Here is a 24,672-nt window from a genome sequence, read left to right on the forward strand (position 1 = left end):
CAGGAGGGGGCTCAGGGCAGGGGGTTGGGGTGCGCGGTGTGGCAGGGAGTGCAGGGTGTGGCAGGGGGCTCAGGGCAGGGGGTTGGGGTGCAGGGTGTATGAGGGGACTCAGGGCAGGGAGTTTGGGGTGCAGGAGGGATGCGAGATGCAGGCGGGGTTCGGGCTCCAGCCTGGCGCCACTTATCTAAAGTGGCTCTGGGGTGGCAGCGGCGTGCACCGGGGCCAGAGCAGGCTCCCTGCATGCCTGCCCTGGCCCCAAGCTGCGCCGCTCCAGAAGCGCTGTGGCCCCTGGGGGACGGAGGGCTCTGCGTGCTCTGCCCTTGCAACGCCTCCAGGTACCTGGGGGGTACTTGGGGGAGGGGGAATAGCTCAGTGGTTTGCGCATTGGCCTGCTAAACAACCTGCTAAAGGATTGTGAGTTCAATCCTTGAGGGGGCCACTTAGGGATCTGGGGCAAAATTGGTCCTGCTAGTGAAGGCAGGGGGCTGGACTCAATGACCCTTTGGGGTCCCTTCCAGCTCTATGAGATAGGTATAGCTCCATATACCTCCCCTGAAGCTCCTATTGGCCGCGGTTCCCCATTCCTGGCCAATGGGAGCTGCGTGGGGTGGTGCCTGGAGGCAAGGGCAACGCATGGAGCCCTCTGCCCCCCCTGCTCGCGGGCCACAGGGTTAGGCTTCTGAAAGCGGCGCGGGGCCCGCGGCGCCATGGGGGGCAATCCCGCGGGCCGCATCAAAGCCCTGAGGGGCCGGATCTAGCCCGCATGCCGTAGTTTGCCCACCCCTGGCCTAGCAACAACAGCCAGGGAGAAAGCTAATAAACCAAAACAACTTTGGTCATTAGTCAAAAAATTTCAAACTGATAAGAAATGAGACAGACATTTTTAAAATTTCATTTCCTTGAGCCTTATTCCATTAAACAATTTTAAAGTCACTGACTACTATTCAGCAATTCCATTTTTCAGAGAGTTATTCAGGGTACTAAATAACTAGTTATGTTAGACGGTATAATGCATTTTCACTACACTGCTTGAACTGTGGCTTTTGGAGAACATATGATGAAGAAGAGTGAAGAACATTCAAGAAAGTTTTTTTTTATAGTCAACTAAATGCAACAAAACTCAGTGGACTTTATATAAAATCTGACTATGAGTTGTTACAGCTGATTTACAAATTGTCGTCAAAGTATCCATTGCATGGGTTTACTTCGGCTCTGAATCACTTCATTACAGAGTTAAGGTTTACAAACCACGCATTCAAGTTTTTAAGAAGTTACAGTACAGATTAAAGAAAACATACAAGATAGCAATACAACGAAGGCCTATGCCTCTTTCAAGCCCATAAACTGGTTTTCAACCATCACACGTGAGGACAAGTTCTCATCACCTTTAAATGTTCTTTTATTTCTAACAACGTTTTTGTAGATTTGCAAACAAAAGTACATGGGAAGAGAGATTCAAGACAAGATTCCATTAAAAAGTTACATACCACTAAGGATCTCATTGCTGCTATCCCAAAAGTCTGCTGATTTTGATGGTCTGTTGTAAAATTCATCTCTATTAGCTGCTAGGATAAGCCTGTAGGACAAGAGGAAGACTATGAATTTCAGATGTTGCATACTTGATCTGTGCATTACTTGTAAATTTTTGTTTCCCCCCCCCAAAAAAAGTACATTTTTGTGACTAGAGGAGCTGATCATGAAGGCATCTTTCTTCAAAGACTGGAAATACAAATCCTCCAATAATGAATTCAACACGCTACACAGAATTTCTCAGATAAAATTTAAGAAATTAGCATGATCACCAAAAACAGAATCAAAGTTGCTGAACTTGTGAGGGAAATCACATTTCCATTTAAAGATTTTGTACTTAGTTACAAATAACTTCTTGTATTATTGAAAGATTAAAGAAAAAGGGAGAAAGTTTGGAAGATGTGTTACAGGCCTTTCACTCCTCACTCAGTTGTTTAGCCTGAAACTGGTAAAACTACTTTTTTGTTTTGTTTTTACCCTTAGAGACAGTGGTAATGGAGGATACAGTGTAAGCCAAGGCTCCTATAGGCAACTGCATGCTACCATACTGAGTAAACTTGCAACCCAAGGGTTCCTGCCATTGAGCAGGAGATAAGTCTTCCAGAAAAACAGTCACAGAGAGTCAACTGAAAATAAGGCAAAATAAAACCAATTCTCTTTTGGGGTAGGAAAGTTTAGCCTTCATTCTCCTTGGAAGCAAGCTCTGGAGCAGAGAACTTAAAACACATTAATGCTGGAGGCTGAATATGTGCACATGCATTATGAGACATGTACTATTTTTCGCCCCCAGTACCCCTCCCTCATTCAGTATTCTCGATAGATGCTGCTCACTCAGAGTAGCCATTATACCCTCATTGTTCAAAGTGTCACCCCATTCCCTGTTTACTGCACACTATTTAAACCCTGCTTTGAAGACAGAATTATTAAATTTACTCATGGACTATTCTACGGCACTTATCTAAGTGCTTCATAAAGATTAGTTAATTAATCTTCACAGCACTCGTCTGAGGTTAAGGAGTGGTATTATCCCCATTTTACAGATTGGTAGCTGAGGCACAGAAAGATTAACGTCAAAAGTTTCAACTAACTTTGGGTGCCAAATTTGAGATACCCAGGACCTGATTTTTCAGAGTACTTTGCATTATATTGCACTTTATGTATTCAAGAACAGATCCCAATGACTTCAGCCACCATTGTGAGTGCTCAGCATTTCTGCAAATCATACCCCAAGGAATCTAGCTGGACACCCAAAAAATGAGGCACATACAATTAGTGATCACCTGAGAAAAGTCTGTTTAAAGAGACTTGCCTAGCATCACATAAGAAAACTTTGGCAGAAACAGGGTTAAAATCCAGTTCTTCAGGCAGCATTCAACTGTATAACCAAAACACTATCCTTTCTTTGCCTGAAGTCCCCTGCCTCATTAACAATACCTTCCAACTTCTGCAACAAATGAGGCAGAGATCTTACAGACAACGCCTCCATTATGGCACAACTCTGATTCATCCCCAGAGCAAGTCCACCCTGTGCACTGAATGAGGCAGGTGTCCTGTGGACAAAAAAATAGTATATGGTCATGTAACTAAAGACTGTACATAATGCACAGGTCAAATTAAGGTTACACAGGCAACCTTAATTCTGGCATTTCTTAACTTCAGAGAGCTTGACTTAGCAACCTTAATCACATCCTTATAATGTAGTTTGTAATATATTATTGTATATAAAATTTATTTAAATATAGAATGAAGAAGGAAATAGCCTCTTTGTCTTCCATTCACCTTTAAATATCCAGGGCATAGATGGGATGGTCATTCTGTCTTAGACCCATCCCCAAAGTGAAAACTGAGCATCAAGATCATTTGTCTGAGTCTTACTTTACTGGTATGTGCTAATCTTTCATGGATAAAGGGAAGCGAAAGGGAAAGAGCAAAGCCTTGTTTCATGCCAGCCAGGAAATGTTACAAGAGGGCAGAGTTTGAGCTTCCTAGGAACACTATAGAGAAACATTTTAATCCTTACTGAGATTTGGCCACTGCAGCAAACAAAATGCAGGAGGCCCATGGAGGCTCCATAATCAAAGGCTAGTAGGAGGTTAAGAAATACAATATGTAATTGAAAAACACTGTCAGGTGAAATTCTCTGTTTATATTTGGTAATAAGCGTTTCTCACTCTGCGAGCTCTCAGACTGCTGTGCTGTAGCTCTTGACATACTGTCTACATCTAAATTATACAAGTTTAGCAAGTCAAACAAATATTTCATTAAACCATGCTGGATTTTACTAGGGCTTAGTGAAGATATAAAGATAAGAATTTTTTTTCTAGCTATATGCACTGTCTTCTGTTTTAGGATTTATGTAGTTATAATTGGTGCTTGGAGACTTAACAGGCAAGCTCATGTACATTTAAAATATGGCTGGATATGCAAGAAACATATGCAGCAAGGGCATTTAAAAAAATGTTTTAGGCTTTGTGGGAACACAAACCAGCCGAATTTAGAGACTACATAATTTCATGTCAGGCAGGTTGTGAACACAAAGCAGGGTAGGATATGAAAAGTCAATATGGTTAGATTGCCTCAGAGGAATCCAGAACAAGTACTTTGGCTTTTTAACCTTTAAAACATGACTTCTCTCAACACAATTATTAAACCAATACGCTCATGTACAGTGCATTCCAATACCCACTGGATCATCCCATACTGCCATTTCATCCTTGTGCTAACGGTGAAGCTCTGGAAACAAAATGAAAGTTTGGGCTTCTGTGTCTGTGCATCAACATCTTTTCTGACAAAAAGCCAATAACATTTGCTATTGCTAATAATCTTTGGCAGTCAGCATTGGAAGCTCAACCTATTGTCTTAATGCAACAACTACACAAACTAACAAATACACAAACTAATGAGCCTCAAGAATAAAAAACTGGAGTTGGCAATAGTTACTCCATGTCTATATTGAGAATCAGGCTATTAAGATTATCCAAACTTCCTATAGAAATGCAAGTACGCAGATTAGCTTCACTTTAGCATTGTTGAGCTCTTCCCTATCCATAGGGCCCTACCAAAATCACGACCATGAAAAACACATCACAGACCTGAAATTTTGTGTGTCCCCCCCCCATGAAATCTGGTCTTTGGTGTGCTTTTACCCTATACTATACAGATTTCACAGAGGAGACCAGCATTTCTCAAATTGGGGGTCCTGACCCAAAAGGGAATTGCAGGGGGTCAGAAGGTTATTTTAGGGGAGGTCGCAGTATTGCCACCCTTACTTCTGCACTGCCTTCAGAGCTGGGTGCAGGGCCGGCTCTGGCTTTTTTGCCGCACCAAGCCAAAAAAAACAAAAAACAAAAAAAACTGCAGGGGGGCTGGAGCGGCAAAGCAGGAAGAAAAAACAACAACATGCAGGGCGGCTGGAGCCAGGGTGCAGGGGGACTCCCTGTGCTGCAGACGTGCAGCGGAGTGCGCGCCCGGTCTAGTGGAGGGGAAGGGGGAGGGAGTGGGGGGCAGAGAGAGAAGGGGGGGCCAGGGCTTCAGCGGGGCGCTTGCCCTGCGGCCCCTCCCGCTGCGCCGCCTGCCGGGAGGGCTCTGCGCCGCTCCGGTCGGCTGGGAGGGAAGGACACAGGCTGCCCTGCTGAGTTTGCTGCAGGGCGCTCCCCTCCTCTGCGCCGCTGCCCCCTACAGGGCGGCCGGAGCGGCAAACCAAAAAGAAAAAGAAAAAAAAAAAGGGCGGCCGGAATGCCGCCCCTTAGAATCTGGCGCCCCAAGCACGAGGTTGCTCGGCTGGTGCCTGGAGCCAGCCCTGGCTGGAGTATAGCAGCTGTTGGCTGGGTGCCCAGCTCTGAAGGCAGCGCCCTGCCAGCACCAGCGCAGAAGTAAGGGAGGCAATACCTTACCATGCCACTCTTACTTCTACGCTGCTGCCTTCAGAGCTGGGCGGCCAGAGAGTGGTGGCTGCTGACTGCAGGAAGCAGCGCAGAAGCAAGAGTGGCAATACCATAACAGGCAATCCTTACTTCTGCGCTGCTGCTGGCGGCGGCGCTGTCTTCAGACCTGGGCAGCTGGAGAGCGGCGGCTGCTGGCCAGGAGCCCAGCTCTGAAGGCAGCGCCGTCCCCAGCAGCTGTGCAGAAGTAAGGGTAGCAGTACCGTGACCCCCCCTACAATAACCTTGCAAACACGCCACCCCAAACGTTTTTCAGTCAGTACACCTACAATTACAACACCGTGACATTTCAAATTCAAATAGCTGAAACAATAAAATTTACTATTTTTTAAATCATCTGACCGTGAAATTGACCAAAATGGACTGTGAATTTGGTAGGAACCTACCTATCCAATACGATTTTTTTCTGCTACAGATAAAACAAAGTATCATCTTGACAGTAGAACTGGTTTTGTTAAGCAGAAAAATCAATATATAAAAGACTTCCCATGTACATACATAATGTGGGATAGGAGATTCTTAAAAATAAAGTGTCACTGCTTACTAAAAATGAATAGTTCCTTCTTCACAGAAAGCCCTAACTGTTTAAGCATAACTTCACAATGTTTTTACCCACCTACCAAAAAAGCCCACACAAGCTTACAACACTAAATGACTGCAAATAACTGCCTTCTTCATGCCAAAGAAAGAATGGGGGGAAACAAAGGCCCAATAAGTTTAGTGTGAAAAGTTAGTCAAGAAGCAGCAAATTCTTAAGTATTTTAAGGGCGATCTCGGAGACAATTATTTTTAATGTATTTGTTCGTTATAAAGTAATTTCAGTGATCCACAAGAGTCCTTTATTCTGAAAGCAATTAATTCACTGGAATATAGGTACAATGACCATTTACCTAAGCCAGTTTTATGTTCAGTATTGTAGCTTTAATATCAATTACCATTTGGTTTGCCAATAACATTAGCTAATTTCTCTCAGACCTAGAAAAAATCAAAATTATTCCTGGTTCTCCTTCACCCACCAAAACAGAAATAGTCTCTTGGCAGCTTATTGGTACTGTGTAGGTTCAGTGTATTTGCTTTTGGTTCAAAATCTTATTTACTGCGCTTATTTTAGCATTGTGTTGGTCCCATAAGCAGAACTGTAGGAATCTGTGGTATCTTGAAATGGTCACACAGAGGCAGAGAGAGGCACACGTCCTGCAGTTATCATCTTGGTTTCCCTTCATTAAAAAAAAAGTCAATGGGCAATTTAAAGTTTCATTGTAGTTTTAAAATGTATTGAGCACTTGCACTACCAAAAAGTAGCATTCTGAAAAGAACCTTTTTTTCCTGAAAATCTAGAACAGATTCAGAAACACTTTACAAGTAGATGTGTGCAATTAGCAATCTGTAATTTTAAGTAAATGGCACTACAGGGAAGATAGAATTATGAGTTGTTAGATTCACGTAAGACTCCCACTGTGGTGGTACTAACAACATATTCTGCTGAAACTCAAGCCTTTGGTGAGAAGAGTATAGCCCAGAGGTGGGCAAACTATGGCCCAGGGGCCGCATCCGGCCCTTCAGACATTTGAATCCGGTCCTTGAGCTCCCGCCGGGGAGCAGGGTCCGGGACTTGCCCAGCTCGGGCGCTCCAGTTGGAGAGCGGGGGGTCAGGGGCTTGCCCCGTTCTGTGCGTACCGTGGCTCCTGGAAGCAGCGGCATGTCCCCCCTCCGGCTCCTACACGTAGGGACAACCAAGGGGTTCTGCACGCTGCCCCCACCCCAAGTGACACCCCTGCAGTTCCCATTGGCTGGGAACCACGGCCAGTGGGAGCTGCAGGAGCGGCGCCGGAGGACGGGTCAGCGTGCAGAGCTGCCTGGCTGTGCCTCCGCATAGAAGCCGAAAGGGGACGTGCTGCTCCTTCTGGGAGCTGCTTGAGGAGCAGCGCCTAGAGCCTGCACCCCCCCCCCACCTCCTGCCCCAGCCTGGAGCTCCTTCCCACACACTGAACTCCTCATTTCTGGACCCACCACAGAGTCCACACCCCCACCCAGAGCCTGCACCCTCTCCCGCACCCCACTCCCCACTTTTGTGAGCATTCATGGCCTGCCATACCATTTCCGTACCCAGATGTGGCCCTTGGGCCAAAAAGTCTGCCCACCCCCAGTATAGCCCATCCCAGGAAAAGTGAAAGTGTCTTACATGGAATGCACAAGCGTGCTCTTACCTACACACAATCCTTGCATTAAATCTTGAATTATTGATTCTTGCATGCCTTGTATAGGTGGATGGCCCTTGCACTTTTGCTAGTGGAAAAGGGGAGTTTACAATACATCTACTGATTCTGTATCTGTAGGGCTATTTATTGGTGCTTCACTTTCATAAAAACAGTAAATGTACTTGCATATTTAAAAGAGTGGAGCCCATTTTGTTTGTAAAAGTTTATATAAAGTCAGATCTCTCTATAGAGAAAGTTAGTGGCCCACGTAGTCCATTTCTTCCTTTACATCAGATACAACGCTTTTAGGCAATTGCGCATCTATATTTTTACATACTGACCTTTGCTTTAAAATAGTTATCTACCTCTATATCAAATGGATGACAATTATTGGAATGTGGCAGAGTCTAGAACCACTCTTAATAATTTTCCCTGGTTCATTTAATGACCTTACACTATATTCTCTCACTCCACAGAACAGATCACATCCCTATCTGTAACAGTTTCCCTTGTGCAACCTCAACAACCAAGTATAAGAGGTTTATGTATGAACCCTTCATCATGAATTAATCTAGTTACCCCTCACTATATCACGCTGCTTCACCTGAATACCTTTTAAGTTAAGTGTCTGAAACCATTCCTAAAGTTCTGTATAAGGTTTTGGAATTCTCCTTCCCACACAAAACTTGTTCCCTTTATACATACATGTACATTACCACTGCTGACTTTCCATGCTGCAGCTGTGCACTGTGACCTGACATACAGCATCTTCCTACTATTGCTCACCATCAGCCATTTTGCCTGGGTTTTGTTGTTGTTTTTTTAAAAGAGAATTTGGTATAAACTGTACTTGTCCCATTCTTTCCCACTGTGTCACTTGACATTTCATGAAAAATGAAATGCTAGCTTCTTGGTAAATGTAGATTTCCTTAGCCTTTTCAAATATTCCTATTTCAATATCTTCTTCACAGTCACCTTACTACTAGCTTTGGGTCAATCAATTTTGTACACTGGAGGCCCTATGCATCTAGCTCCATTTTCAAAGTCACTTCACAATATATGAAACAGAACTGGTTTCAAAATAAACCTCAATAAGATCTCACTTGTTTGTTCTGTGTAAAAATTTACTGACATTATATGTAACAAGTTTCTGGACCTCATAACATTTTAAATCCCAAACATGAGTTTCTAATCAATTTCTGTGTTAAAATACTACATGGAAAGATTAAAATGGAGACAAGCTAGGAAGCGCAGAGAAATTGTAAGTTAATGCTACAGTGATGTCCTTAATGAGAGCACGATGCTTAATTATTTACAGAGAGCTTAGAAATCCCAGATGAAAAGTGCAAAGTATATGTATTTTCCTCTTTGAATGCCACTTAATTGCCATGATAATTCTTTGACTTTAGTGTTGCATAGTTTCTTCTCTTCTGGATATTTCTACTCTAGAATCTTAGCTTAGAATTTCTGTCATCTTGCTTAGATGTAAATGAACTCTCTTATATACATTCATAAAAATGTATTTTATATAAAAATAAACAAACATATCTAGCTTTCAAAGCTAAATTGGAAGCAGTGGTTTCCTGAAGCTACAGCTAGTTTCAAAAATTCAAGACATAAAACCATGGTTTGTTTGTTGAATTGAAATGCAATTTAAAATGAAACCTCTTAAGACTTACCAATAAATCAATACATAATAGAAACTAAAAGTTTAATTCAAACACTACAGAGTGCTGCTAAAATTAAAACATGTTCATTTTGTCTCCTGTAACACAGTAATCATACAAAAAAGGAGCAATTTAAATGACCCTTATGACCAAATAAATTATATCAATCCTAAAAATAACTAAATATTTCAATTGTGTTAAGATTATGTAACATTTTAATGTGGCGGCAGGGAGATGAAAACATGACGAATCAGTCCATTAAAGCAATTTCCTGTGATATAATTCAATTCCATAATAAAAAAGATTATGTGATTATAGCTTTGAAGCCTGAAACCTGTAATATTTATTCATAAGATATGCATAGTGTAGTTAGGTAAGATGTGATGCCAGCACGCCACTTTTTATTATAGTCCAGGTACGCATTCCCTAGCATATGATACAGTGCGTCACAGTTACACTAAAAGAACAAAGTAGCTTGGATAGAAAAAGACTGTAGACAAAGGGTACAAATAAAGGGGAAATCAGCAAGTTCTGAGGTGCAACAGGGCAGAGGTCTAATAGCGTGTGACAAAAATCCACATTAGGCTTTGTATTTAATTTAGTACTAATAAAAGCTGTCAGACAAAACAGCTCCATAAATGAAGTTACTAGAAAGTAAAATCCTCCCAAGGGTAGTGGTGAATGCATAGGCGCTTACTTTTATTTTTCCCAGGAGTGCTCCACCCCTCCCCCACGGCCTTGCCCTGGCTCCACCTCTTCCCCCCCCCCACTCCGTCCCCTCCCAGAGGCCCCTTCCATCCACCATCACTGTTCTGCACCCTCCCCGAGCTACCAAACAGCTGATCGGAGGTGACACCAAACAGCTCTGGCTGGTGGGTGGTGACCACCCACTATTTTTTTTTCTTCCATGAGTGCTCCAGCCCGGAGCACCTACAGAGTTGGCACCTATAGGTGAATGTGTTTATTGCTTGAGAATATGAACTGTAGATAATAGCCCTGCACTGGTTATGGGGGAAAATGAACAGGCCAATCCAACAAGTCTCCTCAGCCTTTTATTTCTATTAAACTAGATACAGTACATCTATTAAAAAAGAATTTTAAGGTCAGTTATGACAGATTAGTATACGTTTGCATGTAACTATATCAATCTGATTTTTGTAAAAGCCATTTTGAGTCTAACTGTTTTGCGCCTTCACATTGGCTCTGTAGACTCCTCATGGAGCTGAAACAGGTGTCAGGAGTAATTCTGGCATCTAGTAGAGGGCTAACAATAGACAGTCATTAAACCTTGATGACCTTCCATTGAAATGGAAGCACCCACGGACAAAGAGCTGGCTACCATCCATGGAAACCCTTTCTCCTAGGTGGGCTGGTAACTAAGCAACAGATCACCTGACAAGGGGCTGAAGGTTATAAAAGAACTAGGTCTGCTCTGAGTAACTCTCTCACTGACCAGAACAAAAGAGAGGAACGAAGTCCAGGAGAGGAGACCTGGCACCCTGTAAGGACATTGATCAAATTCCCAAGGAATGCTACAGAGTGGTGAGGAAACAGAACGGCATAAGAGTATTTCTTACTTTGCATGTATATCTGTTGGGCAGTCTAAAATAAAGAATGATTAATTTAGAAATCTCTCTGTAAAGTCTGTTTTATTCGTTTCAACTATTGAGCGATCCCACGGGTTAAACAGAATTCGAGCACCCACTAGGGTGGAGCTCGGAGGAGGGTGTGGTTAAGCTACTGGGGAGCATGGGGAGGTTCAGCACTGATCTTGAGGACTAGGGCAGCTGGACCCAAAAGGTCCTACTTCCAAGAAGTGGGGCCAGACAAAATCTGTGCCCAGGAAGTGAGCCCAGAAGCCAAAGAAAGAGGCAGGGTGGAGCCTACTCAGATCCAGGGAAGCTAAACGCACATGGACCCAGCATATGGGTCCAAACACAACATGGTGAGCTTAGCTGGGCCTGTGACAGTGATACATTCCCAACATGTTAGCACATCACAAGAAAATCTTGACAGTACTCTTTTTCAGAGAACAGAAAGAATATCCTTTTTAACTAGCATTTTTAAACATGAGAAGCACTAATGTGTATTTGAGATAAGTGAAAGTTTTAGTCATTTGACCTGCAATATGGTGTAATCCACTGGTATGAACGATGGAAGAGATCCATTTCAGACAATCCTTCGACATGCTGAAACAAAGTAAAGTGCTAACATTTCCACTGCAAGTATTTTTGTAAATGCTCCAAACAGAGCATTTACTTTTATATTTAATGTTCGCAGTAGACACAATAGGGCAAGTTAAGGTCAGAACTCAAATCTGACCTGGCTTGCTTATGTTGTCTTATTTTGCAATTAGAGTTTAAAAAAAAAAGGTTTGCTCTCCTTTAAATTGCTTTTAGAATGTATTTAGTGCTTGGAAAAGATGCCAGATCAGTAGGCCTAGAGAAATAAGTCCTCTATTAATACACAAAGGTAGGCAGTGCCATTACAATATCAGTCTGAAGCCCCACCATGCCTGATCTTTGCACATTGCTTCTACTGCCTGAACAAAAATGGACAAATTCCAGAGTGCCTTTTGGCTAGCTAAGAATTTGATCCGGATTATAAATCGAAGAGAAGGTATATTTTCAGTGTAGTAGCTACTAGGGCTGTCAAACGATTAAAAAAATTAATCACGCAATTAATCATGCTGTTAAACAATAATAGAATACCATTTATTTAAATATTTTTGGATGTTTTCTACATTTTCAATTACATTGATTTCAATTACAATACAGAATATAAAATGTACAGTGCTCACTTTATATTTATTTTTTATTACAAATATTTGCACTGTAAAAAAAGAAATAGTACTTTTCAATTCACCTAATACAAATACTGAAGTGCAATCTCTTTATCATGAACGTTAAACCTACAAAGGTAGAATTATATACAAAAAATAACTGCTTTCAAAAATAAAACAATGTAAAACTTTAAGGCCTACAAGTCCATTCAGTCCTACTTGTTCAGCCAATCGCTCAGACAAACAAGTTTGTTTACATTTACAGGAGATAATGCTGCCCGCTTCTTGTTTACAATGTCACCTGAAAGTGAGAACAGATGTTTGCATGGCATTGTTGTAGCTGGCGTCGCAAGACATTTACGTGCCAAATGCACTAAAGATTCATATGTCCCTTCATGCTTCTACCACCATTCCAGAGGACATTCATCCATTCTGATGATGGATTCTGCTTGATAATGATCCAAAGCAGTGTGGACCGATGCATGTTCATTTTCATCACCTGAGTCAGATGCCACAAACAGAAGGTTGATTTTCTTTTTTGGTGGTTCGCGTTCTGTAGTTTCTGCATCAGTGTTGCTCTTTTAAGACTTCTGAAAGCATGCTCCACATCTCGTCCCTCAGATTTTGGAAGGCACTTCAGATTCTTAAACCTTGGGTCGAGTGTTGTAGCTATCTTTAGAAATCTGATATCGGAACCTTCTTTGTGTTTTGCCAAATCTGCAGTGAAAGTGTTCTTAAAATGAACAACATGTGCTGGGCTGTCATCTGAGAGCACCATAACACAAAATATATGGCAGAATACGGGTAAAACCATGGACCAGGAGACATACGGTTCTCCTCCAAGGAGTTCAGTCACAAATTTATTTATTTATTTTTAAATAAGCATCATCAGCACAGAAGCATGTCCTCTGGAATGGTGGTCGAAGCACAAAGAGGCACATGAATATTTAGCATATCCGCCATGTAAATACCTTGCAATGCCGGCTACAACAGTGCCATGTGAACGACTGTTCTCACTTTCAGGTGACATTGTAAATAAGAAGCAGGCAGCATTATCTCCCATAAATGTAAACAAACTTGTTTCTTTTAGTGATTGGCTGACCAAGAAGTAGGACTGAGTGGACTTCTAGGTGCTAAAGTTTTACATTGTTTTGTTTTTGAGTGCAGTTAAACAACAACAAAAATCTACATTTGTAAGCTGCACTTTCATAACAAAGATTGCATTACAGTACTTGTATGAGGTGAACTGAAATACTACTTTTGCCATTTTTACAGTGCAAATATTTGTAATCAAAAGTAATATAAAGTGAGCAATGTACACTTTGTATTCTGTGTTGTAACTGAAATCAATATATTTGAAAATGTAGAAAGAGTTCCAAAAATATTTAATAAATTTCAATTGGTATTCTAGTGTTTAACAGTGCGATTAATCATGATTTTTTAAAATTGCGATTAATTTTTTTAATCACGTGAGTTAACTGTGATTAATTGACAGCCCTAGTAGCTAACAATCCTATCTCTTTGAAACTAAAAAAGTTGTGAACCACAAAAAATATTTTGTGCTCCCCTTCTGGCGGTACAATTAATTACTGCTATTATGTTAATGCACAGAAAAGTGTTCGGGCACTGAAAGGAATTATGAAAAGTGCATTTTCTCTCTATTCAGAACACAGGAAAGAGAACAAGACTGGCAGGGAGTATTTTGATTCAAGCTTTTTAAAAAGTATTAGAGTGTGGAAATGCAAAACAAGTTAAGCATTTTAATGTATCCAACACTATCACTTTAACATAAGAAATTTAAGCATATGACCCTTCCAAAAAGGGTGCTATGGAGGCAACCTGGGCCTAGCGACTAGGGCAATGTCTAGAGAATCAGGAGATCTATTATTCCCAGTTTTGACACTTACAGGGTATGACCTAGAGGAAACCAAGGAATGAGATGAAGTGACTTGTCCCTGTAAAATGGGGATAATGACACTTGCTATTCTTTGTAAAACTGAGCTCTAGGGATAAAAAATACCAGGAGAGCTGAGTATTATTGTTGATCAAGATTTAAAATCAAAATTTTGCATAGCATTTTTATTTAAAAGGTGCCAATGAACATTAAAGATTGGTGACAAAAAAAAAGTATGTCTTCCATCCTTTTCTCACTAAACAAAATTAAATGGATTAAAAGTACATTTTGTGTAAAAAAAAATAAAAAGACTGAGCCAAGCGTGACAGGTTGGACCCTCTGTCCAGGATGCCACCTGATGTGCTGGGGTTCCACTGAGCCCGCCGTTCCACCAGCCTGGGCTTCCTCACCCTGTCCTTGCTATGCCAGGCCCTCAAGCCTTCTCTAGCACAAATACAGGTAAGGCCACACCCAGCTGCAGACAGACTACGATCAGCTCTGTGTGGGAGGATTCAGTTCAGGACTTTACCCAGCACTCACGTGCACACCTCCTTTGGGGTGTAAACCCAAAATTATACTGTCTTGTTCTGTATAGAGAGGTCTGTACAGCGTAAGCTCATAAAAATTGCCCCCTCCCTCAATGTGGAGGGAGATACGCACAGCTTCCCCCCCCCCCGCCCCAAGATATGAATTGCACAAACTGAGTTTTAAAACAAACAAATTTATTTACTACAAAAGGTAAATTTTAAGTGATAGCAAACAGAACAAAGCAGATTACTGAGCAAATAAAAACCACACACAACCTTAGCTTAATTCACGAAAGAAACAGGTACAAAATGTAATTTTTCATCCTAAATGTTGTTTTTGGCAGGTAACAGAATTTCTGCAGCTTAGAGTGCCAGTTATTTCTCTTTACAGACTAGACCCCTGTCTCAGCCTGGACTCAGCCCTTGCCTTTCCCCAGCTTAGTTTCTTTGTCTCTTCAGGTGCTTTCAGCAGTCTTCCTCCTTGGGCCGTGAAGCAGTGGAGAAGAGCCCTGATTGACTCACTTCCCAGCCTTAAGTAGGATTTACATAAGGCAAAAATCCTTTTTTCCAGTGGAAAAATATCAGCAGTATCCAAAATGGTACTTTGGTGACATCATCAGATGACCCTGCAGTGTCAAAGCAACATCTCAGGAAGATGGGAGATTAGTATCTTCAAAGTTCTATTGTCCTTAAATGGCTCATCCAGGCTGATTGCCTACTGTCTGGTGGGCATTCCCCCAAGTACTCACACAGTTGTAATTGTTACATAGTCAATATTCCTAACTTCAGATACAGAAATGATGCATGTATACAAATTGGATAATCACATTCAGCAAATCATAACCTTTCAAATGATATACTTTATGCAAGATGGGTCATGTAAGGTATCTTAGTTATGCCATATTCATATCATAATATTTCTATGAAGAATATGAGGTGTAGCATCACACCAAGATCTTGTATATTTTGAGCCTAAAATTATTTACTGCACATTTATATAAAAATTAAACATATTGGAAATCCCTACATTATACTGAGTACTCCGGCTGACTGGTTTGAGCAATCCAAGAGAAAAAGATTTCAGTAAAATTAGGTAACTCAGCAGAATTTGGGCCATAATGGATCAAAAGTTCTTTCCTATTTTGACACTGAAAGCCAGTTATTTTCCTGCCAGCAATCAATAGTTCCAAACTTGGTGTAACTCATAGCAAGCAAATAAATAAATATAGATTGTGGAATAAAGTTCGCTTGTCATATAACATTCCAAATAAGTATGATTACAACATAGGCCTGGGGGATTGCCCTGGAGGCATCATCAAATTGACACATCTGCCTTTTGCTATCAACATGGATAGAGAAAACAGCCGAAATGGATTGGACATATTAATTCAATACAAGTCCTGGGATTCCTGACAATCCTATTTACTTTTAAAAATTCAGATGTACGCAAGATGCAGACAGAGCACCGGATGGATAATTACGTTTTTAGTTCTCAATTCCTTTGTACCAACAGAGCTATAATAATTTTCTTTTCAAAATAAAAAGGGCAGAGACATACATTAATACAAGTCTAAAATTATTTGTCCAATATTTGACTCCACAGATAGTAAACAGATCCATATATGTTCTTGTGCTTCTAGGAACGATATGCAACAGTTGGGGTCAAGTGGAACCAATACATTACGCATAAATAAAATAATAGTAATACGCTAGTAGGCATGGTGGCAGAATGGTTCAGGTGCTCAGTTAAAATCCTAGAAGTTGTTGGTTGAAGTCTTGCTTCATCACCTCCTTGCTTCATGACCCAGCTGCAAATGGGTACCTGGATCCACTGGGTTAGGGAGTCAACTGTGGCATAGCTACATCACTCTCTTGCATACTATTGGCTATGGAAACTGCACTGAAAGCAGCTCAGAGCAGACTGACTTTTTCTACTTAAGAGAGATGTAAACAACATCATGGAGTGTTGGCATTATACCAGCACAATTTGAAGCACATGACTCTGATTTGAGACTAGGCATTATTGCCCAGGGTTAAAGTATCAAACTAAGGTTGTAAAGAGAAGCATTTTTGCTTTAACCACAATTATGATTACCTGTATGCATTTTTTGAAACTGGACGAGGATCAAACTTGAAGAAAAGTATGCACATGGGTAACGGCTGGTGAAGTCTTGCTTCTTCCGAAAGGGTTAGTAGAAGGTCATACTGCAACAACCTGTGAACAAAATAAATGCAATAAAGGAAATTACATTGCACTTTCCAGAAGCATAACCTTAGGGCTGGTCCACACTGGGGCGGGGGATCGATATAGGTAACGCAACTTCAGCTATGAGAATAGCGTAGCTGAAGTCGACGTTTCCTATATCAAAGTAAAAGTACTTACTTCGGGTCCACGCGGCACAGGCAGGCTCCCCCGTCGACAGCGCTTCCTCCTCTCGGCGAGCAGGAGTTCCGCAGTCGACGGGGGAGCGCTTCTGGGATCAATCTATCACGTCCAGATGAGACGCGATAAATCGATCCCAGAAGATCGATCTCCACCCGCCGAATTAGGCGGGTAGTGTGGACCAGCCCTTACATCCATTCTGGAGTTTAAAGTTCCTGCAGTTACCATTAACAGCATTGCATATTGAAATCAACAGGATTTCAATGGCATGTTTGTCTTAATGGATGGTTTGTCTGAAAAATTCCTCACTATTGTCACTTCAAGTGTTGCTTAAATAGGAATTCAATTCAGAACTTTGGCAAAGAAACAAGTGACAGGAGAATATTGATATATTCTAGGAGCAGTACCTAGAGCACTAACTTTCCTGCCAAAGCAGGGAAGACCAAGGTTTTATCTCAGAATTTTCTACTCGTTGCCAGTACAGTGCAACAGTGATGCTCTTTGGTCTGCACCAACAAATCTGGCAAGACATTCTTGTCAGGGTTTTTTTTTTTCAAAAGCAAACTTAGAGAAGCACACTCATGTATACTGCAGAAGCAGCTGGGAAAAGTGTAATCAAAAGTGTCTGACGAGAAACTAAAAGCGCTATCTTTTCTGTAGAGCTACCTTTTACCCATTAAAAACTGGGGGGGAAAAGATGCCATGTAGTAGAGGGGGGAAATATCAGTGGCAACAGAGTATATATTTAATGGAGTGGGAACAGAAGTACATTTTGATGAACACTGTTTCCAGTATTTCCAGTAACTTTTAAAATTCTGACCACGTTTAGAGGCATGACAAATGTTCTTTACAGATCAGATACTCACAAGGGCTTTCAAATATTTTCTACATTGCCCCAATGGAAACTTGTCTGGTAATAAAATTGCACCATGACCTTATTTTTTGTCACAGCTGAAACAAACAATTATTAGAACCCTATTCACTGAGCATGCTTTAGCCTGTTCCACTGCTATGGACAGCTTCCCCTGTGTGAACGTTTTCAGAGTACAGAGATGGGGATGAATGAAATAAAAACCTAAACTCGGTAACCATTCTGAGTGATTAATTTATTTTGCCCTGGTGTGCAGTGACTGAAGTGAGTTGTACTAAAAATTAAATGTAAAGATTTTATAAATTCAAGAATATGGTTGAAGAAATAATTATTCTTTCATTTCCTGATACACATACTGATTTTAATTCAGTCTTTTCTTTTATAGCACATTGCTAAGCTCTCCCATGTTTTAAATTTCAACAGAAGCAAGATTTTTCCACAATTCACACGATTTCACTTTTACCATCAAAAGCAGAGCTACGAGCACACCATTTATATAGATTTAAATTAGCAACCTGACACAAGCTGCTGGCTTCTCCAAAGCCATAGTCCAGCATTATAACTGACCTGCTGTCACTATAATGGCACAACAAATTCAGCCTTCCAGTCACCAATATTCTACAAAGGACTCCTCTGCTGCTGCAGATTATTTAATCTGAAATAGAACCAACACAATGGACAGAACTGTGAGGGGAGGGAAAGAAAGAAAGACAGAAAGAAAGGCTGGGGGGGAATAGTATTTTAATCTCTGCTCCTATACATAAAGTAATTACTCTTTCAAGCAGTGACTTGATAAAGTGCTGATTTTTAAGGCTCTATTAGATAAAGACTGAGATATTTTAGCTATATGGAATATATTTTCTCTGTTAAGATGGGATACCATAAACTAGCGACTAAGGGTACGTCCACACTACCCGCCGGATTGGCGGGTAGCGATCGAGCTATCGGGGATCGATTTATCATGTCTCGTCTAGACACGATAAATCGATCCCCGAACGCGCTCCCCATCGACTCCGGAACTCCACCAGGGCGAGAGGCAGAAGCGAAGTCGACGGGGGAGCCATGGCCGTCGATCCCACGCTGTGAGGACGGGAAGTAAGTCAATCTAAGATATGTCGACTTCAGCTATGCTATTCTCGTAGCTGAAGTTGCGTATCTTAGATCGATCTCCCCCAGTGTAAACCAGGCCTAAATTGCTGTCCAGCTGGCACTGTGGAAGAAAGTAGTAAGTCATGCAGTAGATTCTCCACCTCAAAAATCAATGCAGAAATGGGTCACATATAGTGATAATGAAAAAATCTTCAGTGTAAGGGAAAATAAGATGTAAAAATAGGGCAACTGACCCAGTACTCAGGTGTTAAACAGAATGCATGTATAGAGGATCTTCTTTTAAAAGGTAGAGATTTGAAACATCATAGGACTCCAGCACTTCTAGGAACAGCAATTTTATTTTTTAATTTAAGAAAACAAACATGTCAAGAGAAGATACATAAGATTGCAGACTGATGATATCCCATAGTAGCCAGTTCATTACAGTTGAAAGGGATACCTATGTCGTTAACTACTGCCCTATATTGGGTGGAATAAGAATTGTTTGAACCTTGGAATTTAGTGGTAACTATTAAGCTTAAAAGATTCTTCATTACCTGTCAGTTCTAGCCATGTATAACAGGGTAGCTGGCTCATTAAATGAAACTGGGCTCAGAGTGCCTGTTCCAGTCCAGGTGCTCCCAGCTGGGTCAATTAAGAGGGCAGAGCAGCACCTGGGAGGCTATAAGTGTTCAGTCAGGAGAAGGGCAGGAGAGGAGAACTGCCGGAGACAGAAGGTGGTTCCTAGGAGAAGGCTGAAGGCAGGAGAGCAGAAAGAGGTTTGCTGGCTGGCATCTCCAAGCCAGTGATCCAGGGCTGGAGAATGAGCAGAGGGAGATGCCTGCTGGCTCTAAGCCAGAGTCAAGCGCCAGAGAGAGTTGAAGGAAAGGGGAGTAGTGGAGGAGCTTACCAGATGATGTCTCTTTGCTGGAGAGCTGGATGCTGAAGAACAGTGAGAGGACTGTAGGAATGAGGATGCTCCTCTGGCAAGGATGCTCCCAGCGGAGAGGTTATGGGAGTTCCCTCTAGGAAGATCAGAGTGGCAACCAAGAAGGAAGGGCTGGGATGACTGTCCTGGAAGAGGGATGGAGGAAGATCGATAAGGAGCCTGTGACAGAAGACAATGAGGTATGGTGAGAACAAGAACTGAATGTACTGAGGTGATAGATATGGACTATGTTTTGGGATTTTTGTTACAAACTATTTGCACAAGGCTTTCATAATAAACAATGCCTCTCCTGGGGGCCAGTTTAATTAAGAGCCTGAAGTGGAGTCCTTTGGGTTACCCAAGAGGGCAATTGAGGTGAAGGGCCACTTGCAAGGCTGTCCTGAGGGGATGCCTGGTAGGAGGCCACTTATTTACACCAGGACACTCTCTTTCAAGGCCCAGTCCAATACTCACTGGAGGGGGGAGAAGAGAGGGACAAAAACATAACCTCATTGATGGAAGTGGGAATCAGGCCCTCAAGCTTTGCCAGTAAGGGAGATACTAATTAGATCGCAAGCTCTTTGAGGGAAGGACTGAGTCTACCTGTCTGTGTGCCCAGCATCTAGCACAGTGGGGCCCTGATCCTGATTGCGCAGATATGTTCTTGTAATACAAATCGTTCCTCATTCTTGAGCTGCTCCAGCACCTGGTCTCTCAAGTCATTATGACTCACATAATTAGTCCATAAACTGAGACCGAGCATGGAGTTTTCAGCACAAAAGGAATATTTTAGCTGAAGTTATTACTGACTGAAGATTGAGTTTAGGATAGAAACCACCTTTCAACTCACTAGATATTATTACTGTAACACTATAATGAAAAACAGCCTAAGAAAAGATTTACCGTAGCTGACAGCTTTCTACCATTTCTTTCAACTGTTGTGCTCACAGACAATGCCATAATTTAATTTAACTGGCAGTTAGTCCTTGACAATACCTTGATTTAATATGATACTTAAAATAAAAAACAATGAATGGAAACTGTCCAGCCCCATGTTTATGCTGGGCAAAAAGTCTTCTCTCTCTTTTTTAAATTCCAAGGGGGGGGGCTGTCTGTGGGCAGAGATATTTATAGGATTGAATTTGGCTGGTTCAATCCTCTGGGGGTTTTTTTGTTTTGTTTTTAAAAATCGATTCTTCAAGGACCCACAGTTAACTCATAAGCTCTGTTAAAAGAGTGCCAGAAGTTTTTCTTCCTTTTTATTAAAAAAGAGTATAAGACGACAAGATTTCTGGTAATGGGAATCATGTATTCATGGACAACGGTAAACAGCAGTGCTATGCAATGTCAGAGCGATTCAACAACTTCTTTCCATTCCTGTCTCGTATCTAAAAGGGTCTTTGTTGGGCTTGGGCTGCGTACTGCACTAGTACACGAGACACTCTGGATCTGAGCATTTTTAACCAAAAATAACAAGACAAATACCAAATTTTAGGATGTTCACAACTGAGCCTTCCATAATTTAAACAGCAAGCCACCCTCGGTCAATTAAGGAACATTATTTACTGACTCCGAAAGAGAGCCTAGTCCATCCATCCTTAATAGAAAGATGTTTGCCACAACATAGGAAGTCAGTGAAGAGGAAATATAGGATTGAAAGGAATATGTCTTTGCTCTCCCAACTGTCATGCTAACTTCATACAGTCCAACTACCTCATTACAAGTATTCCTTCCACTATTCTCCCAGATGCCTTGTCTGCTTTATTTTCACAGTCTGGAAAAAATATTCAGCAAAATGGACAAAAAGGATGAACACAATCTTAAGATGTTTGTACACAGTATAAAAATATAAAGGTAAGAACATGAACAAAAACACACCCAAAAGTTTTAAAAATGAGAAGAGCTGGAAAGTTCAGCTTGCCCTGAGCAGGACGGAGCATTGTCCTCCCTGTTTTTGTGGACAACTGTTACACTGTACAAGTGAGAACTTATTTGCACTTTGTGCACTTATTAAAACTTGCCAGGCGAGTTGAGAGATTTTGCAGTCTTTCAAGAGGCAAAGGATCTTAAAGATGTGTCCTTATTACCAAAAGTGACACACCGGTTCTTGTGCAATAGAAGACTGTCCATAAAACACCAAGTAAAAAAAAAAATGTATTAACTGGCTGGCTCAGGGGCAAACCAATACCTGTTTCACAGTTGAGGCCAGATTCTGATCCCTGCTCCAAGCTAGAAGAATGATGGCATCAGTCCTTTTTCCGCTTTAACTGGTGTGAGTCTATGAGACTAGCATTCTTCTATACCAAAATATGCCAGCTAATTTGAGGAGCAGTATTGATGACTCCGAAGGAAATCCCTTCCAGTCCTCAGATGAAGAGTAGTCCATATGTGGTAGCAGGTGAGTTAGAATATAGGGGGAAACTGGCAGGGATCCCAGGGACTTGTTTTGGAAGAATGGGGAAGCCCACTCAGGGAAGGCAAGGGGTATACTTTAAAACAGACTGCTGTCAGATTTCCACCAGCAGCAAGAGCAATAATTGTCAGAGTTTTCATTCGGTGCCTGCCAGCTCATTATTTGGATTAGTCAATCAACAAGCCTATTGACAGTCGATTGTTCATAACTACTCTTTATTTTATAAAGAGGCTTCAGTCTCTCCATTAACTGATTTGCAAAGTTGATTTTGATCAATAAAACAGTAAATTCTGTTACATTATAAGAACATCTAGCTGTTCGTACCAAGCCACTGCCCAACACAAGACTCACATAAAAATGAATGGCATGAAACAAATCTTGATCTTTAAATAGCAGCGAGAGAGTAGGTTTTCTCCTTGTAGTTTTTGTAATGCATTTTATAGTTATTTAAAGGGCCATCATTTTTCAACTCTTCACTTAAATACCTTTCTAAAAGATGTAAATTGTTTACCATATTAACTTTGCTCATTTGACAGAAGTCTCTCACTCACTCACCCCAACCCTGTTTCTAATGGAGTTTGAAATTAACAGGACTTTTACTTGCTGCTTTTGTGAACAATTGATACCAAACTCCTAAAACAGAAAGTCTGTTAACTTGGGCTACATCTTGCTGGCTCTGAAACAGAGCAGCATAAACTTCTGTAGGTCCTACATAGTTATTTTTCTTTCATTACCTAGACAGCTATGGATGTAAAAATAAAGTTTTAAAATCAAGAACACTTTTGAAACCACAACAATTGAAGTCCAGTTCCTCCTCAGTGCAGTGAGGAGACTTATTCCTTTAAAAAATAAATTCAGTGCAAAATGCAACTGAAGAATTTTAGTATTTTCTTTGGTCAGAATTCATAATACATTTGCTACACATCATGCTGGACAATTTAGACCCAAAATTTAAGTAGAAAGAGTGGGTTTAAAAAATAATTCATATAAATGTTATTTTAAAAATTTAACCAAAGACTGCTGGATTAAAATGAAGTTCAACACTGTAGTAGCATGCCGCAGAAAAACAACTAGAATAAAAGTAACGACTTCAGAAAGTAAAAGTTACTCATTGTTGCAGTGCCCAAGAAAACTACATCTTTAACCTCTTTGTGGCTTCCTGGAGGGCACCCCATTTAAATCTCAGGCTTCTAGCAGTCTGGTGACTCTCCCACCCAAAACAAAGGATTTAGCTGCAATTCCTCCTGCAATTCACTGTGATCACCTTAGCTACTCTGACTTTAGTTCAGCACCAGTTCTGTTGTGTCAGGGGCAGTGAGAGGGTTAACCAGTGACCAGCCAGCATTCATAAAGCAAAGTATTATTTATTCACAACAAAAGCACTAGAGAAAACATCTTAAGAACAATATGCAAGTCTAGCTTGCATGTGAGTGTAACTTGCCAGGTGTCACCCAGCCATCTTCCATAGGAAGACCTTGTCAAGTCTGCAAGTACTTCAGGTCCTCTTGCTGGGCCTGTCCTTCTGGTCAGTCTCATGTCAATCCTTGATTCGCGAGAGAGTGACCTCCCTCCATATAATATAGCAACCATTATGGCTGATGGCATTAAACTACAAAAAATGATGTTGAAGGAAGCTAATATGGATGTTATAATACTGACCTCCTTACCTTTTACAGTAACACAATCTAGAGAAGGGTAGGAACTCATGATGGACCCTTCAACTGCAGTGATGCCACCTGTAATTCCAGAGACACCACTAATCCAGGCCACCCACTCTGATCAGAAGTGATTTTAAAGTAACTGAAATGGACATAACAGTTCAGGGAGATCAGATTTTGAAGTAGAGAGGCAATGCTGAAGGTATTTGGAAATCTTTTCATACATACAGGAACTAGACTGAACAGGCTTAATAGGGGACGTTTGAACTCTGATGCAAATGGTATCAGTTTTATAGTTTAGTTTTTAAAGCATTTTTACTGCTCTTTAACAGCAGTTAATACACATACTGTTATGACACTCAAGACATTACAACATACAGCTTTTTCTGAACAAATAGTTGGGGGAAGGGCAGTTAGTGGATAAGGCAGCTGACTGACTCAAGATTAACCTAGTTCATGAGGGAAAATTTCACAAACAGAACTAGGGTGACCAGATGTCCCGATTTTTGGGTCTTTTTCTTATATAGGCTCCTATTACCCCCCTATCCCCATCCCTATTTTTCACATTTGCTGTCTGGTCGCCCTAAACAGAACTATCAAAATATAATATCATCCAAGCCTAATGGTGCCTTACTTACCAACTTGTGACTCAGGTCACAATTCAGATTCAGGTCATTAGCGCTGGACAAGAAGTGACCTGCTTGACTCCAAGCAAAGTGGAAGTTGCAACTAGCACAGAGACAGTCAGACTATGGCACAGAGGAACTGGGTGTCTTGTGTCTAAGAATCAA

General features: G+C 41.3%; 1 protein-coding gene across 4 annotated transcripts in view; it reads right to left on the bottom strand.

Annotated features, from left to right (window-relative positions):
- The window catches only part of TANGO2 (transport and golgi organization 2 homolog), a 79,957-nt gene that overhangs the window by 39,235 nt on the left and 16,050 nt on the right, over nt 1-24,672 (bottom strand). For 2 of the 4 annotated variants that reach the window (XM_024197100.2, XM_024197098.2), the window contains exons 2-3: nt 16,635-16,754; nt 1,488-1,576 (exon numbers count right to left, since the gene is read on the bottom strand). In XM_024197100.2, the coding sequence (XP_024052868.1) occupies nt 1,488-1,576; nt 16,635-16,690 (145 nt within the window). In that variant the 5' untranslated portion in view covers nt 16,691-16,754. Of the gene's footprint in view, nt 1-1,487; nt 1,577-16,634; nt 16,755-18,360; nt 18,449-19,792; nt 19,991-24,672 lie in introns of those variants that run through there. The other 2 variants (XM_024197099.2, XM_024197101.2) reach the window with 2 other exon arrangements.

The sequence above is a fragment of the Terrapene carolina genome, unplaced genomic scaffold (assembly GCF_002925995.2).
Source record: "Terrapene carolina triunguis isolate 2854851 unplaced genomic scaffold, T_m_triunguis-2.0 Scaffold234, whole genome shotgun sequence".
Taxonomy (NCBI): domain Eukaryota; kingdom Metazoa; phylum Chordata; order Testudines; family Emydidae; genus Terrapene; species Terrapene triunguis.